Source organism: Phaenicophaeus curvirostris, chromosome 1 (assembly GCF_032191515.1).
Source record: "Phaenicophaeus curvirostris isolate KB17595 chromosome 1, BPBGC_Pcur_1.0, whole genome shotgun sequence".
In the NCBI taxonomy this organism is placed as follows: domain Eukaryota; kingdom Metazoa; phylum Chordata; class Aves; order Cuculiformes; family Cuculidae; genus Phaenicophaeus; species Phaenicophaeus curvirostris.
Genome location: NC_091392.1, coordinates 30,275,771 through 30,290,251, shown reverse-complemented (window position 1 = coordinate 30,290,251; position 14,481 = coordinate 30,275,771). Strand labels below are relative to the sequence as shown.

At 38.8% G+C, this 14,481-nt stretch overlaps 1 protein-coding gene across 2 annotated transcripts in view; it reads right to left on the bottom strand.

The window, feature by feature from the left end:
- Nucleotides 1-5,952: 5,952 nt before the first annotated feature.
- CNTN1 (contactin 1) overlaps nt 5,953-14,481 on the bottom strand; it is a 167,447-nt gene continuing 158,918 nt past the window's right edge. For both annotated transcript variants that reach the window (XM_069851723.1, XM_069851732.1), the window contains one exon: nt 5,953-7,011. In XM_069851723.1, coding sequence (XP_069707824.1) covers nt 6,932-7,011 — 80 coding nt within the window. In that variant the 3' untranslated portion in view covers nt 5,953-6,931. The remainder of the gene's footprint in view (nt 7,012-14,481) is intronic.

Here is a 14,481-nt window from a genome sequence, read left to right as displayed (position 1 = left end):
GGGAAGAGAGTCAACCATAGGCAGTCCAGTCACTAGTCAACCAAATACCCTGTATAGCCTTTTAATCATAATTACTGCCCCAGTAAGAAATGGTACGTGGCTAACCACATTGTTGTTGAACATAGGCCATCTGAAGAAACTGCACAGCTACCCAGCACTGGCCACACCTTTGTGACTCAGACTCTAACCTTTCAGACCTGTTCAAGAAATCCTCTAATAGCTGTTGGTACCAACAGTGACATCTTTTATTCATTCATTTCTCCTAATGCTTGCAAACTGTATCTGAGACCTATGATTAATTTGGGTTTGTGCATTTAAAGTCCTCTGCTCCATGACCTATTCCATCTTTGTTACTCACCAGCGAACAGATGATGCTCAGGCACATTCTTTCACTGTATCTCTCACTCTAGGATGTGCTCCTATTCTATGCTGACTTTTTTGCAGCTTCGTAATTTTTACTTTATATCACTCTCCACAGGTTTTGATGCAGAAGGGAATAAAAGGTCTCAGAAGTACTTCTTACTGCTTTCTCATGTAGTTCCTACCTTTGCTGGCAGTAAACATGCAGAAGACATGATGTTCACAGATATAATGTACTGAAGAGCTTTCTTCTCCGTGATCACAAGAGCAGCCGCAGTTTTATGGAGGCTTAGTATGGCAATCCTGTCTGCCTGCTCGCACCCCCAGTTTCTGGGGCAGAGGTATCATGCTCCTCCTGGCTTCACATCCCCAGGAAGTCCCTGGATCCCTTTCCAATCAGCTATGGACAACTGCAAAGAAAAGTCCTTTCTGGATTGGGAACGGCTCACTGCATTTTCTCCTTTGATCCTTCCCAGCAGAGATTGCTCAAGAAAAGAGGTGATATCTTTGAAGGAAATAGATCTAGCATGTTTGCTGGATGGTTCTGCAGAATTTGCTGAGAGATGGCTACCTTGACACATGCTTTCCCCTTCCCACCTGTTGTTCTTTCAAAGTTTCCCATTCAGTTAGATGCATAAATGATAAAAGAAGGGAAAAAAAAGATAAAAAGCACAATTACCGGTCAGTCAGACAGATCTTATTTTCATAGATTCAGTTTCAATCCACCATGCTGTGTCACTGCTATATGTGAGTCTCACCATTTAGCCCTTAGCCAGCAGCTAAACAGTACACAACCACTCTCTCCACCCTCCCCCCCCCGAGGTGGGATAGGGAAGAGTTGGAAAAGGAAAGGAAAACTCATATTTTGAGATAAAAACTGTTAATAACACAACAAAATAATAGATAAATAAGAGATAATAATGATAATACTAACACTACCAATAACAGAATATAAAAAAACGATACTCAGCCTGTCCTGATTAGTGATCATGGAACACATGCTTCAAGCAGTGAACACCAAACAATGAACACAGTGAGTGCCGCAGTTCCAGTCACAGCCAGCACAGAGAAGAACTGAAAATGGGACACCAAGAGTAGGGGACCACCTCCAGCAAACTTCCGACTTATAAGCAGATCTTGGTTTTCATGGTATGGAATATTTCCATTGGCCAGTTTGGGCAGTTGGGTGGGCCTTACCTTCTGCAGCATCAGAGAGCTACCATGTAGAGCTCTGCCTCCTTCGTAGTCAGGGGACAGGTGCATTTAGAGGAGTGATTTGTCTGATCTAATACAGGATGAGGCTAAGTCTGCTATAAATACAACTCTTTCATATGTTTGCAGAGAAGGGTTCCCTCTGAAAATCATTATCGGCTCTGGATGGGGAGTAGGATGGGGTAGACAGAGAACTCAAGCACGTCTTTAATTTGCTCCTTTCTGCATCCTTTAGTGATGTCCAGGGCAGGGTGTACTCCAGGACATATGCATGGCTGCAGTTGGAGATGTGCTTCTGCACTGTCCTTCTCAGCACTTCTGAGGTGAACCACCTGATGGGAACCAGGCTTCAGCCTCTGCTGCCAGGCTGTCAAATAACTCCTCCTGGTGGGTGCAGAGCCTGTGTGACAGACATTTTTTGCCAGGATAATTATTCCATTTTCCCATGTAACACCAGCTAACCCTATGCCATCACAGCAGCATTTATTCCAGATGCTTTGCTGACCCAGTATTTTGGGACAGGCAGTGTCTGATTCTTTTCCCTCTGAGATGATGTATAGCTCTAGTGCTAGTCCCTAGGGATGACCAAAACTAATATTAAAATACAGAAGGGCTGTATTGTTACACTGCAATTTGCCATGAGTAGGGGGAAGCCAGTAGGTTCAAATCCTCAGAAACAGATCCCTCTAGGAATCCAAAGGTACTGTGCCTTTTCTGTTTCCTTCTTTTGTGTGAGAAACAATTTTATACCTTTTTGTGAAGCAGACAGATAGTGGCTGAGACAAAACACTAAAGACCAAAGGCACCAGATTTTAAAGCAACTATTAGACTCTTTAAATATAGACCAGAAAAATTTACTCATCACTGTTCACTGGGGGTTGCCTGTGAACATTAACTCATGAGTTTTCCAAGTGTTTTGGGGAACTAAAATTGGCATAATTTCCAGTAGCATCCAATTAATCAGGAGAGTAGATCAGATTAAGGATCAGTAAAGGTGAAAGAAACAATTTTTATGTGTCTTTTAAGGATATCCTTTAGAGCAGTCTTGGTTAACTGGCATCCAGGTAAAAGAAAAACATGTTAGTCTGTCAAGAAAAGAAAAGACAGTGCTACTCCTGCTCGAGACGTAAACTTTATTTTCTATTTCCCATTCATGCGGACTTTTGCGCTCTCTGTCCATTCTTCTGTTTTTAGAAATACATATAACGTTAAAATGACAAAGCAAAAGGAACTAGTGGTAAAAAAGTTAAAGAAAAGTCGATCATCTCTAGAAGAAATGTAGAGAAGCAATCTTCCTCTGCAAGACCTCACTGCTCTGTGCAAAAAGGAGGTGGTTCCCATACAGGGCCAACATCCTAACACTGGGAAAAGATTCAGCTGGATGACATGTGCAAAGATGGAACATACACAAGTGCTAGAAACTACAGTAATTTATACCGTTGCCAAAGGAATATACTTACCACATATTGTGCTGTCATAAACTGAAAGACACACATTTCTGTGATGTATTTAAATAAATAAAATCTCCAAGCAATAGGATTTGAATATATTTCAAGATCATTACTGGACTGTATTTGGTTATTAACTAATGTCTGTTATTTTAATTTTAATTCCAACAGGAAGTGTATCTTAATGCAATGCTAAGGCAGATCAAGTCTGCAAGATCTGGTCTTCAGCCAGGTCACTATTATTTAAAGGCATATTTTTTATCACCTTCTGTAGCTAGAGGCTCTGAAGTCTGGAAACAAAGAAGTCTCACAAAGAAAAACAAGTTGTTCTTTGAAAAGTGGAAATAAAAATCTTTTTCTCTTAGGGGTTTATGTTCTAGGCCCCACTCTTCCCCTCCTTGCTCTGTCATTGTGACAATCGCAGCTTCCATGTCCTGCCACATTGTGTGCTCAGGCCTCCCCCCAGCTGCTCCTCATGCTGTCCAGCCCCTGGGTAAGGCAGGAGCAAGGCGAGGTGTACCTGGCTTTGAGGTGTTTGCTGGCGGGGCATCTGGCAGGCCAAACCGGACAGGTAAGACCAGTGACCAAGGTGCAGCTGCCTTCAATTCAAATTCCTAATTTAAATCTCTACCTTTTTCTCAGACTATGTTTTTCTTCAGTATGAGAGCTGCTGGATTTGTCTGCCATCACCCAATAGGTCTGAAATCATTAGCAGAGAACTGGCAGACAGAGACTGAAACCCTTATTTCTCTTAGAGACCAAGGTATAAGTACAATACATACCTAATCAAAGCAGTGACAATCTCCTCCTCTGAGGTCTGAGCCCTGTTCCGATTGACTAGACAGTCTTTTAAATGTAGAGCATGAGGAACACATTCTCTTATCAACTCTTCTCATTTGATATCTCTGAAATGAAATCAAGTTCTGCAATACGACCATCAGCTCTACCAACTTCTTATATGCCACATTTTGTGTGTTTTAAGGCCTGACCCCTCAAAGGCAGGCAGTATCTCAGAAAGTTTCATTTTATGTTACCTCTTGAAATTATTGTGATCACACAAAGTGATCAGCATGAAGCACTGCCATTTCGTCCATCTGTCTTTGTAATATATCTACTGCAGTAAAAAATATTACCTGAAAAAATACTGTGCTTGGTCAACTCTTGCTTCCAAAACTTCTGAAGAGGTCTCAGGATTCTCTCTGTCATTGACATTAGGAAAACTTTTCTATCTATATCACCTGTAAGGAAAGCAAAACAGCCACCCTTATAAGACAAAAGCTCTTTGACTCCAGCAAAACTCACAAGAAGGTAGGGCAGGGACACAAAGGACCTCATACCATCCACACCTTTACTGTGACAGAAGACCACATGGCTGTTATGAAATTAGAAAGTTCAAATTAAAAAGACAATTGTTATATTTTGAGTAACATTAATACATTTATTTAATTGTAATTTACTTTTCATTCTTAAAAAGGACAAAGCACAGTCCTGCTCTACTCATTTGAAAAAAAAAAAGATAAAAAGTAACTAAAAAACCAGTTCAATATTCATCAGTATCAAATCATAGTAATATCAAGTTTCCTGAAATATAAAGAAACAACAAATATGTCTATCTATATAAACTTTAATAAAGAACCTTGCGTTTTAAAGCAGATGATACATCAGTTAGTTTTTCTTGACAACAATTTGAAACTGAAGGTCCCAGTCAAATATACACAATTATGTGATACAGAAAAATCTCCAACTAGCCGATCAGTATGTGAGACCTACCTCATCTGTGGTATTGATCTAAAAAAAAGAAGTGGTTTTCCTTCCCAGGTAATTTCCATGCACAAACTAAACAGTTTTGCTTTTTACACCATGTGTTAGAAAAGTAAAAGGCAATCATGCATTTGGCAAAAGATTTAGTTGTTGTTGTAGATTATATAAAAATGAGTCATACTGCAAAAGAACCAAACCAAATGAAACACAAAAACCACAATTTCTTTTTACAGAAGGCTTACAGCATATTAGGTTCTTATGTATGAAGACAGCTCATTTCTCTTTGAAATAATTATACAATTTGTGAAACTCAGTAGTGTTTGACACACTGACATTTCTCTATAGGGAAGTTATCACTTTCACCTATTTAAAAATTTTTCATCTTATAACAAATACTTGAAATTAAAGTAAAACAGTATTATTGGTATTTCTTAATGAAGACTCTACACTTTTACATGTAAATATATAGTACAAAATTGTACAAATAAAAGAGGGGGTGTAAATTATTAATACACCTATTCTTGCTTCATGTAAATATTATTATGATGGACCTCTACAGTATTAGTTCTAAAAAGATAAAATCTATTTCTAAGTAGCTAGCAAGGTTGTGCTAATAAAATATGATTCAAAGCTTATAATTCTTGAAGCATCAGACATTGCACTATTACTTGAGCCAGCTGATTCAATAACACTGTGTTTCTTCAACATTCACACTCAAACTAATTCCCAGCACAACATGGAAAATGAAAGGAATGTGCATTTCTTTAACAACTTAAAAAACCCAAACAAACCAACAAAAAACCCCCAGCACTTAAACACTCTAGACACAGTCAGAACAAAAACATTCTCTATCTCTAATAGAGTTCCCATTTTGCAAAGGCCATAGTAAACATTAAGATTCAACTAACAGTTGGGATCTGACTTCCATGTATTAACACACAGTTGGATCATTCATTACTCTATCAAATAGGGAGACAGTCTCAGAACTTTAAAACTCTTATTTACAACACTATGAACATTAGAATAATATTAAGTTCTTGAAAAAGCATATAATTCTCCCAAATGTCCACCTTCACTACAAGAAGGTAACACCTGGCATCTGCAGCATAAAAATGTAAATATAATATTATTTTTTTACTGTGCTACTCTGTTTTTGCCATTTATTGTACACCTTTTTTTAGTATTTTAAATCTTTTAATTTTAAAAAATAACATACGTTTCCTACCATTTCACGGTCCATTTGGCTGATCTTAACATGGACGACATCTCCAAACTCCTAAGTGTTATATTGCTACCTTAAAAATAATAACAGTAATAATAATAAATCAAAACCAATGCATTACACTGCTTCCCTGAAAGCTGACCTTTCACTTCTAAAATCAGCAACAACGACCATAACAGAATTTTTCAACAGAATTGTTTTAAGAAAAGAATATGGTAAATCTTGTGTCAGTGAAGTACAGGTAAATTCCCTTAAGCTGAGCGTGCATGTGTCAGGTGTTCTGAACATCTTTAAAATAAAAAAATCCCTCATCACTGACTTCTGTTTCAAGTCCTTCAAATGCTATCCAACAGCCTCAAGAAATACAGCTCTAAAAAAACAAAATGTTTTTGCTTTGACTGTCTCTCTAAAAACCAGTAATCCCAATAAATGATGATGGGGCCATTCAAAAATATGCAGTACACAAAACATATAGGATAGTACAGACAGACGTAGTACTCTTACATTTATCACATACAATCAACATTTCAATCTCTATTATATTTCACAATTTGTTATTCAAGTTAAAGCACCTACGTATGGTGATTTTACTTTCACTGTACAGCCTATGTTATTGGGTTTTAACACTGTAACTTGCCCCATTGGACCGAATCATGCAACTGTCACAGATCAGCATAAGTGTTTCATAAGGCATATTGGAACAAGTTAAAAATATTTCTTAGCCTTTCAAAAGTTGATTTACTTCATGAAGGAGTTCCTGGATGCCTCAGTCCTCTTAAAGTTCATAGGAAATTGGTAGGGTAATTTATTTTAAAGTGTAATTTATTTGGCTTAGGATGGTGCTACAGGAATCAAAGAAGAGTCGTGGTCCTCAACTTCAAAGGGAGTTCTTTGTGTTATTTGGAGGACAAGGTAAACCCAGCTACATTCAGAATCCCAAGCAGGCGAGGATTCCCAGGGTAGGCACCACCAGGACCAGGAGAAGAGTTGGTACTCCAGCAGTGGCACCTGCACATCAAACAGATAAAAACACGGGGTTGGTCTTACTTCAGCATTACTCATGGTGGAGGGAAAAAGCCCTGGATGTGAGCAAGAATGTGGGGTGTGAAGGCTGGAAAACCAGCTGGTGTATCTCAGCACAGCCCCTACCTGTGTAGATAATCTGAAACGGACAAAAAGACTCGCTACAGTACAGAGGAAGACTCACTCTTTTGTTCTGCAAGAACTGTTTATGCAGCATGTTTATACAAGCAGCCAGGCCATTCAGAACACATCAGTGTCTTTTGATTTGGCTGGTCTGACAAGCCAGGAGGTTATGCCAGGAGGTAAAAGGTCAAAATAAATATTTAAACATGTGAAAACACAATTAATGGAGTATTTGAAATATGATGAAGCAAAGAGACACCTTTGGAAAAGTTAATGTTCATATGATCAGCAATAATCTGAGAGATGTCAAAGAGCCTGGCACGTTTGTTTACCTGCCAGATTAAAAAGTCCAGATGGCTGACTTCTGGCAGTGTGGCATTAACACATATACGGCTGTCAAAGTCACAAAGGCCTTTCTTAAACAAATATTTCAAGACAAAAAAAATATCGACAGCTTACAAACTTTACCTGGCTAGCTCAGGCAAACAGGTCTAAGAATTGCTGTTTCAATTGCTTGTATTGCTGTGGTCCAGCTCCCTCGTCAAGAAGCATCAATTTGAGAAAATTTGAGAAACAAAACTGTGCCTGGCTGGCAGTCTTGGAGATGGACCAAAGGAGTTGGAGAACAGGCATCATACCAGTGAGGGCTCGTCTAGATCAGGCTGTGTGTAGGTAAGCAGTGCAGGACACTGCTTACTGCATGTCTTGCTGTTGAACACAGGCTGAAGACAGAAGTGCTTGCATCTGGCAGTGACAGTCCTGCAGAGCTGCTGGAATCATCCCACTGGATGGCTCCTCAGCAAATGTTCTTCTGAATGAGGAGAAACTATACTGAAGAGGTAACATGCAAATCAAATGTCACAGATTTCAGCAGGAAGCCCTGTTTTACCTAACAGGTAAATGATGGATTTCAAGTTTTCTTTCATAGAATTTAAAGTCCAAAAAAACATTCACATTTTCTCATCAGGCGTGCTGCAAGGGCAAGTAAATCACATCATCCTGCCCAGCACCATACAGGGTCCTAGAAAGTCAGATCTGTATGTTTTACATTTCTGCCTCAGAAGTTAAAGAGCTTAATTTTTTGTGTCTCTTTCAAACCTCATATTAATAAGGCAGTTTATTCATTTTCAGTTATCAAAACAAGATCCTAAGTGTTGAAAAAATGCTGGTTTGAAATGAGAATTTGGTCAAACAAACACCTGCAAGTTACCTTCAAGCATTTATTTCTTACACTCCCAACAACGGCAGTTTACTGGTAGTTGTTTGGAAAGCCAGCTGGAAGCATATCTCAAACTGGAGGGTTTCTTTCCTTAAAACTGTCTTATTATTGTACTTCCCAACTAATTCCTGAGCATTGGTACGGTGGGAAAAATCATGTTCTATCAGATATATATATGGTACGTGTGTATCACTGGAAAGTGTTGGGTGGCAGCATACAATGAGCAGCCCAAGCACTGTGGCTGGGAGGAGTTGGGAAGCCATAACCAGGGTCCTCAAGGTTATAAAAGGTTATAACGACTCTGTTGTGCTATGCAAATTGGGAAGTTGGCTATTGAAGGCGGGCTAAGGTTAAGCAACGTATAAAAGCAGACAACGAACCCTGAATAAATGGCTTCACTTGGATCACATTGATCGTTGCGTGTTGTCCCGTTTCTTCCGTCAGGAAAGAGCTCTGTCTAAAGATGCTCTTCAGCCAAAATATGTCTCTATACAAGTTGTCAGAGGAGTATGTGCCCTCCCCATCCCAGAAACAGAAATATGCTTATGAGGTGGCCAAATAAGACATGACAGGATGTGCCTTCATTTTTTTGTATGCATGTATGTACATTGTCACCTAGTAAATCATTTAACTAGAAAAGGAATATTTCATGCTTAAGATCAGCTTGAATGTATGTTCAAATATATTCTCATACATAAAACCTGCACTTTTTGGCAATTGTGAAAGTATGGGAGTATGTTTTTCTGTACTTTTTAGTTATTTATGAGACACATTAATCTTTTCTGCAGTTTTATCCCTAAGTATATAACTAGTAGTTCTTAGTGAATGAATAATAGCCATAGAAAATACATCTAGATTCCATATTTTAAAATACACACGTAAAATGTATTCCGCCTTTGTCAGACCATGATAATGGTGTTGGACAACCACAACTGAAGTCATACTATGAATACTTCTAGTGAAAGACAACACGAAATAGCTTGCCAAGTGAAGTTGAATGATGAGCAAGTACAAAGAAATTTGTATTTGTATGTAGCTATCCTACAAAAAGAAAGGAATAATAAATCATCCTCTAAGATGTGCTCGTGTGCTCCAGAATTAATATCAGCAATTTGCCCAGTACAGAAATTCTTTATAAGGTGTCGGCACTGTTGCACAGAAACACTTAATAGCTCTTCCCAATGAAGCAAACCCTAGCCTTAGACAGCCCATTAACAGAACATTAGGAGGACAAATGCACTTTAAAAGGATCATATCTTCTTCTTTCTTGTTAGATTACTGACCCCCATGTCAGGAATCATAATTTACTTGAAATACCATTCACCAGTGCATGACAGCCAGTGCACTCCTGCAGCTCATGAATGGAAATTAATCTAAGTTTTATCTGAGTAGAGACTACAAGATTCAATTCTGTGCAGTAATGCATCTGTCACTTAGCAATCTTTAAAAAGTAGAGAAATGCCAGAGAAAGTCTTCACGAATGTTTACAAATAGAAATGTAGATGTAAACTACAACGGAAGGATTATTAAGCTCCTTTTGAAGTCTGGCCAGGTGATGAGCTGTATATATTTAGCACTTAAAAATTCATTCTCTCCTCAGCGTTGTAATGTGTGATCACTCCTCTGTCTTGCATACCCAGTGTGCAGACTACAGTGATCAAAGTCAGGGCCAAAATCAAATCAGTATCACATGACTTAACGTCACGTATGGATTTTGTATCAGTGTCTTCATTTCTTTCAAATAAACAATGAAACACATCCATTAAATTTGGTTTTTTTTCCCAACAGGCCCAAGCAAAAGAACTTGTGAAATCTTACATTCCTATAGAGACCTTCTTACTCTCTGTTATAGAGTTCTTGTAGATGATATTTTTAAACCTAAGAGTAAACAATCTACACATAGAATCTAGCTTTAAAACAAATACAGTTTCAATGGGATGCATGCAGTTAACCTAAATTTCTTTCCTGCTTCCTGTTCTCAGCAGCCTTTCTCAGAAATAGTTATATAACTGAGTAAATTCTGGATAGGCTTTCCTTCAGCAAGAAGGATATTGCATATTACAGTTACTACTGGTAAAGTCCCTATTTTAAATTCTGCACTGCCATCTCAATCACACAATGTCTAGGATGAAATATTTTACACTTCTGAATAGAGAACTTGGATTTTACTGACATCTTCAACAGTATGTAACATTTTCTCAATTATATTCAAAAGTAATGAAATCAATTTAATGCCTAAATGAAACAGTCATTAAAACAATTCTGACTTTGATGTATTTCCCAAGACTTTGTAACAATCTATTATTAAAAAGATGTCATTATTTTCTTATCTTATGTTACTTATCTTTTAGATGTGACATATTTGGCCTTTTTCCCAACATCAGTATTGTTTTATACTAGACTTAAAAAAGAATAAAATCTGGAGGCCTGTTTAGAAATCTAACTGTCGTCAGATCTGTGAACCAGGAAATTCGTTACTGGTCATCTGTGAAGCTGTCATATATGAATAACTTATCTTTTTCAGTGGGAAAGTGTTTGCCCTGCCAACATACACGAACTTCAAGCTATTCCTCAACTAATCATAAGCTGATATTGTTGTGGAAAAACTTTTTCTCTGCTTTTGTTGTCAGGAAAGATTGTTCAAGGATTAATTTGTATGACGTTACATCAGTTTACTTAGTTTCCAGGTACTACACATCAAGGACGATATCTACATGACAGTTCTCATATAAGGAGTGTGTTTTTAAAGTGAGTATCTCAGCTGTCCCCTTTATTGGGATTTGTTTTGTACTGTGAAGCTAACGTGGATAGCCTGTGCAGGGCCAGATTAGAGGCAGTGCAAAGTAAAAACTGACATAAGCACTCAGTGTGGAGCTGGATCCTTGGTACCATTGTTTTTCTTTACAGATCCACTCCTCTTGTGCTGCACGAATTGTTCAGGTAGATGCAGACTGGCTATCTGAATGATATAGTTGCTGCAACATATTTTTCATGACACAAGTTATCATAAATTTAGTAAGAGTAAGAAAAAGAGAATGTTTTCTTACCAGGACTGGTATTTTATACAGTTTATAAAAGACATAAGACTGTAACATAAAATTTTGTGATTGTCAAGAAACGAGTCTGCCTCTTTGTCTGTTTTGCAAAATGGATTTCTTTTTTTCTGGAAAAATGGCCAAACTCCTGCCCATTTTCCTGTAAATAATATTCTCCTTTGGCTCAAGGACTGAACACATCTTCCATAAGGGCAGTCTGGTTTTATTATTCTCCTTTTCACTTTAAGAAAGGTAAACACAAATTCTTCTCCTATTCTGTTTCTCCTTGCTTCTAACTATGCTTTTCAACTTCCCTGGGAAGAAACTGAGCCACCTGAAAAAAAAATAGACTGTTCCTGATATGTTTGTTCATTTCTTTACCGTCTATTAGGCTTTATTAACACCGTTTCTGGGTGATTTCATATTTATCCAGGTAGAAACGAAAATCAGGAAGGGACAAAATGCAATTCCTTCAGGGTAAAGTAAATTGCATAAAAGAAGTGAGTAGGTTTGTAGTTCTGTCAACTGGTTTCTCAAAAGAAATTCCACGGTCCCAGCTGGAAATACTGGGAACATGAAAGGCTACTGCAAAAGAAGTGGGTAGTATCAGCTGACATTATTTAAATTCTGCTGTCCCTATTCATGGTAAATGGAAAATAACTGAACTAATTATAATATGCTTATCTTGCATCACTGGCACAATTGCTAAGTCATGAGTCCAACTTTCCCTTGTCTAGGAACATCTTTGTTTGGGCACGAGGAAATTTTCCTCTTGTCTGTGCCATAAACCTTTCAAGAAAGGTCCTATGGAGTAATTCACAACCCTGCAAATTACTGTTTTGCAGCAGAGTATATGTATAGGACGACAATAGTGCTGTGTCCGTATCTATAGCATCTTGTGACTTCTTCAGGTTTCCTGTGCATCTGCAGTACAGCTTTGTAAAAAAAGTGAGAACATTAAAAGCGTATTTGAAAGGCTGATGATGGCCTGGGTGGGTTGTTCACCCTGTGGTTTTAGTCTGTCTTCTCCTTCTTGAAAATGCATATGCCAGAGACAAATAAAAGTTTTGTTTCTTTCTGGCAATCACAAGAGCTGTGGTTGTACTTCACAAACATTTGTGAGTTTCAGGATGACTTAGAGGACTTAAAGGCTTGTCATACCTCTCAGCATCTGCCCTGCCTCATCAGTTGTAAGTAACCATTCTAGGCAAACTGGCTCGCCAGCAGCATCAGGGGTACTGCCAGGCCTTGCAAGGCTGGATCACGTGCTCAACAAGGACGAGGTGTTCAGTGCTGGAAACTGCCTGCTGAAGCAGAGAGAGGAGCTTGGAACAAGTTTTGGTAGCTCATCCCCATAGAAAAGCCTACCCGTGATTACATTGATTGTCTGGTGTGGCAGAACACTGGGCTGTGAATTTTCCTGCAGAAATGTAATCTGTATTGCCTCAGAAATGATGGTTTATATTAGTTCAGAGGAATTCGATCAGGATCTGAGAGAATCATTGGCAGGTTTTTCATCAAAAAAAAGGTCTATGCTTTCAGGAAAACAATGGGAGGCCAGAAGAGGAAGTTTCATTCTAACCCTGGAAAGAAGTAAAGGGACAAGTCTTTTCTGGGCAACTGGCAAGTCTGGGGATTTCTGAGTGAGGAACCTACTCCTCCTTGTTCAAGAAAATGGATTTTTAGAAATAAATTCATCCTAAGTGTGCACCAGTTGTATCACTCCTTTGCAAATAGTCCACATTTAAAAAAATCACAAAATACGATGGGCAAATAGTAGAAACTCTCCAGGTGCAAAACTGTGGTGAATTAATGGGAAAAATACTGTAGTTTTGGAATTTCTGTGTTCTTGGGAACAAATGTGACATGTGTAAATACTGAGGTATATTAAAAGCCTATCTTAAAAATCTTCATCTTTCAGCTTGGAAACCTGTCTCACATAGAAGATTAAGAAGGGCGCCCATGGCTTCTACAGGAACAGAAGTGCCCAGTCTCAATGGGCTGGATGACAGCGCTTGCCTCATGCCAGGGAGAGGCCACTGTCTCTCCACAGTACGCAACAAGACTTGCACAGCACGTACAGCAGGTCTTACGTTCACAAAACTGGCATGAAACTTCATCTACAGGCAAGTCGCATCACCACGCAGGCCTTGAGAATGCGGGAGGTAAAGCAGAAGGCAGGCAGTGCTGCCCAGACACAGCCTCCTTCCCTCTGCTCCCCGAGTGCAGCAGCACAGCAAGCAAGAAACAACGGGAATAGGGATCTCCCGGGGTGGAGAGCAACGTGGCGAATATACAGGAGAATCAACTAGTGGACTGAGAAGAAGGAAACAAAATGAGTTAGTCCAACAGGTCAGCTCAGTTTAAAACTGGCCTTGCTGTTCAGCGAGGCAGAAGAATTCTTAAATTGCGCATGAAAATTACTGCAGAAAGGAAGAAAGCAAACAGCTGGCTTAGCCTGTGCTTCTGAGAGCAAAATAATGTAATTTTTACTGATAAGGATATACTTTGAAGAATAAGGTACCTTTCTGTAAGCCAGAAAGGTAACTACAGTTTTCCAAGGTAGCTGGGTAGCAGGATCTCTTGTATAGGAGACAGATAGGAACAGGCAGGACAAAGCACCTTAGACAGCTAGATAAACCGGAGGAAAAGTACAATAACCAATACAAAACCTTTACTGGGAATGGTCCAATTTGCCCAGTTCCAAACAGAGGTAACACAAAAGGAGGAACAGATGAAGGCAGAAACTAGCAAGATCACAGAAAAAAACAAGAGCAGGAGGCTAGTGCAGAAATTGTTCCTGGTTTGGTACATTTGTTGGCAACTCTAACAAGGTAATTTTCAGATTGTTTGGACTTTCTAGGAACATGTAGAAAAGGCTGTGATCACTACTACATTCCCCTCCAGCTGAGCACATAATTTTACGATTTAGTGTCCTGTGCCTAACAGCCGAGTGCAAACACTTCCCCTAAAGCCAGGAAAAGCCTTCTACCTCTATAGTGCATAATGTCAGAAAAAAATATGAAACAACCCATCGCTGGATTCTATTATTGCAGAAAACAATAACTTAGAAATACA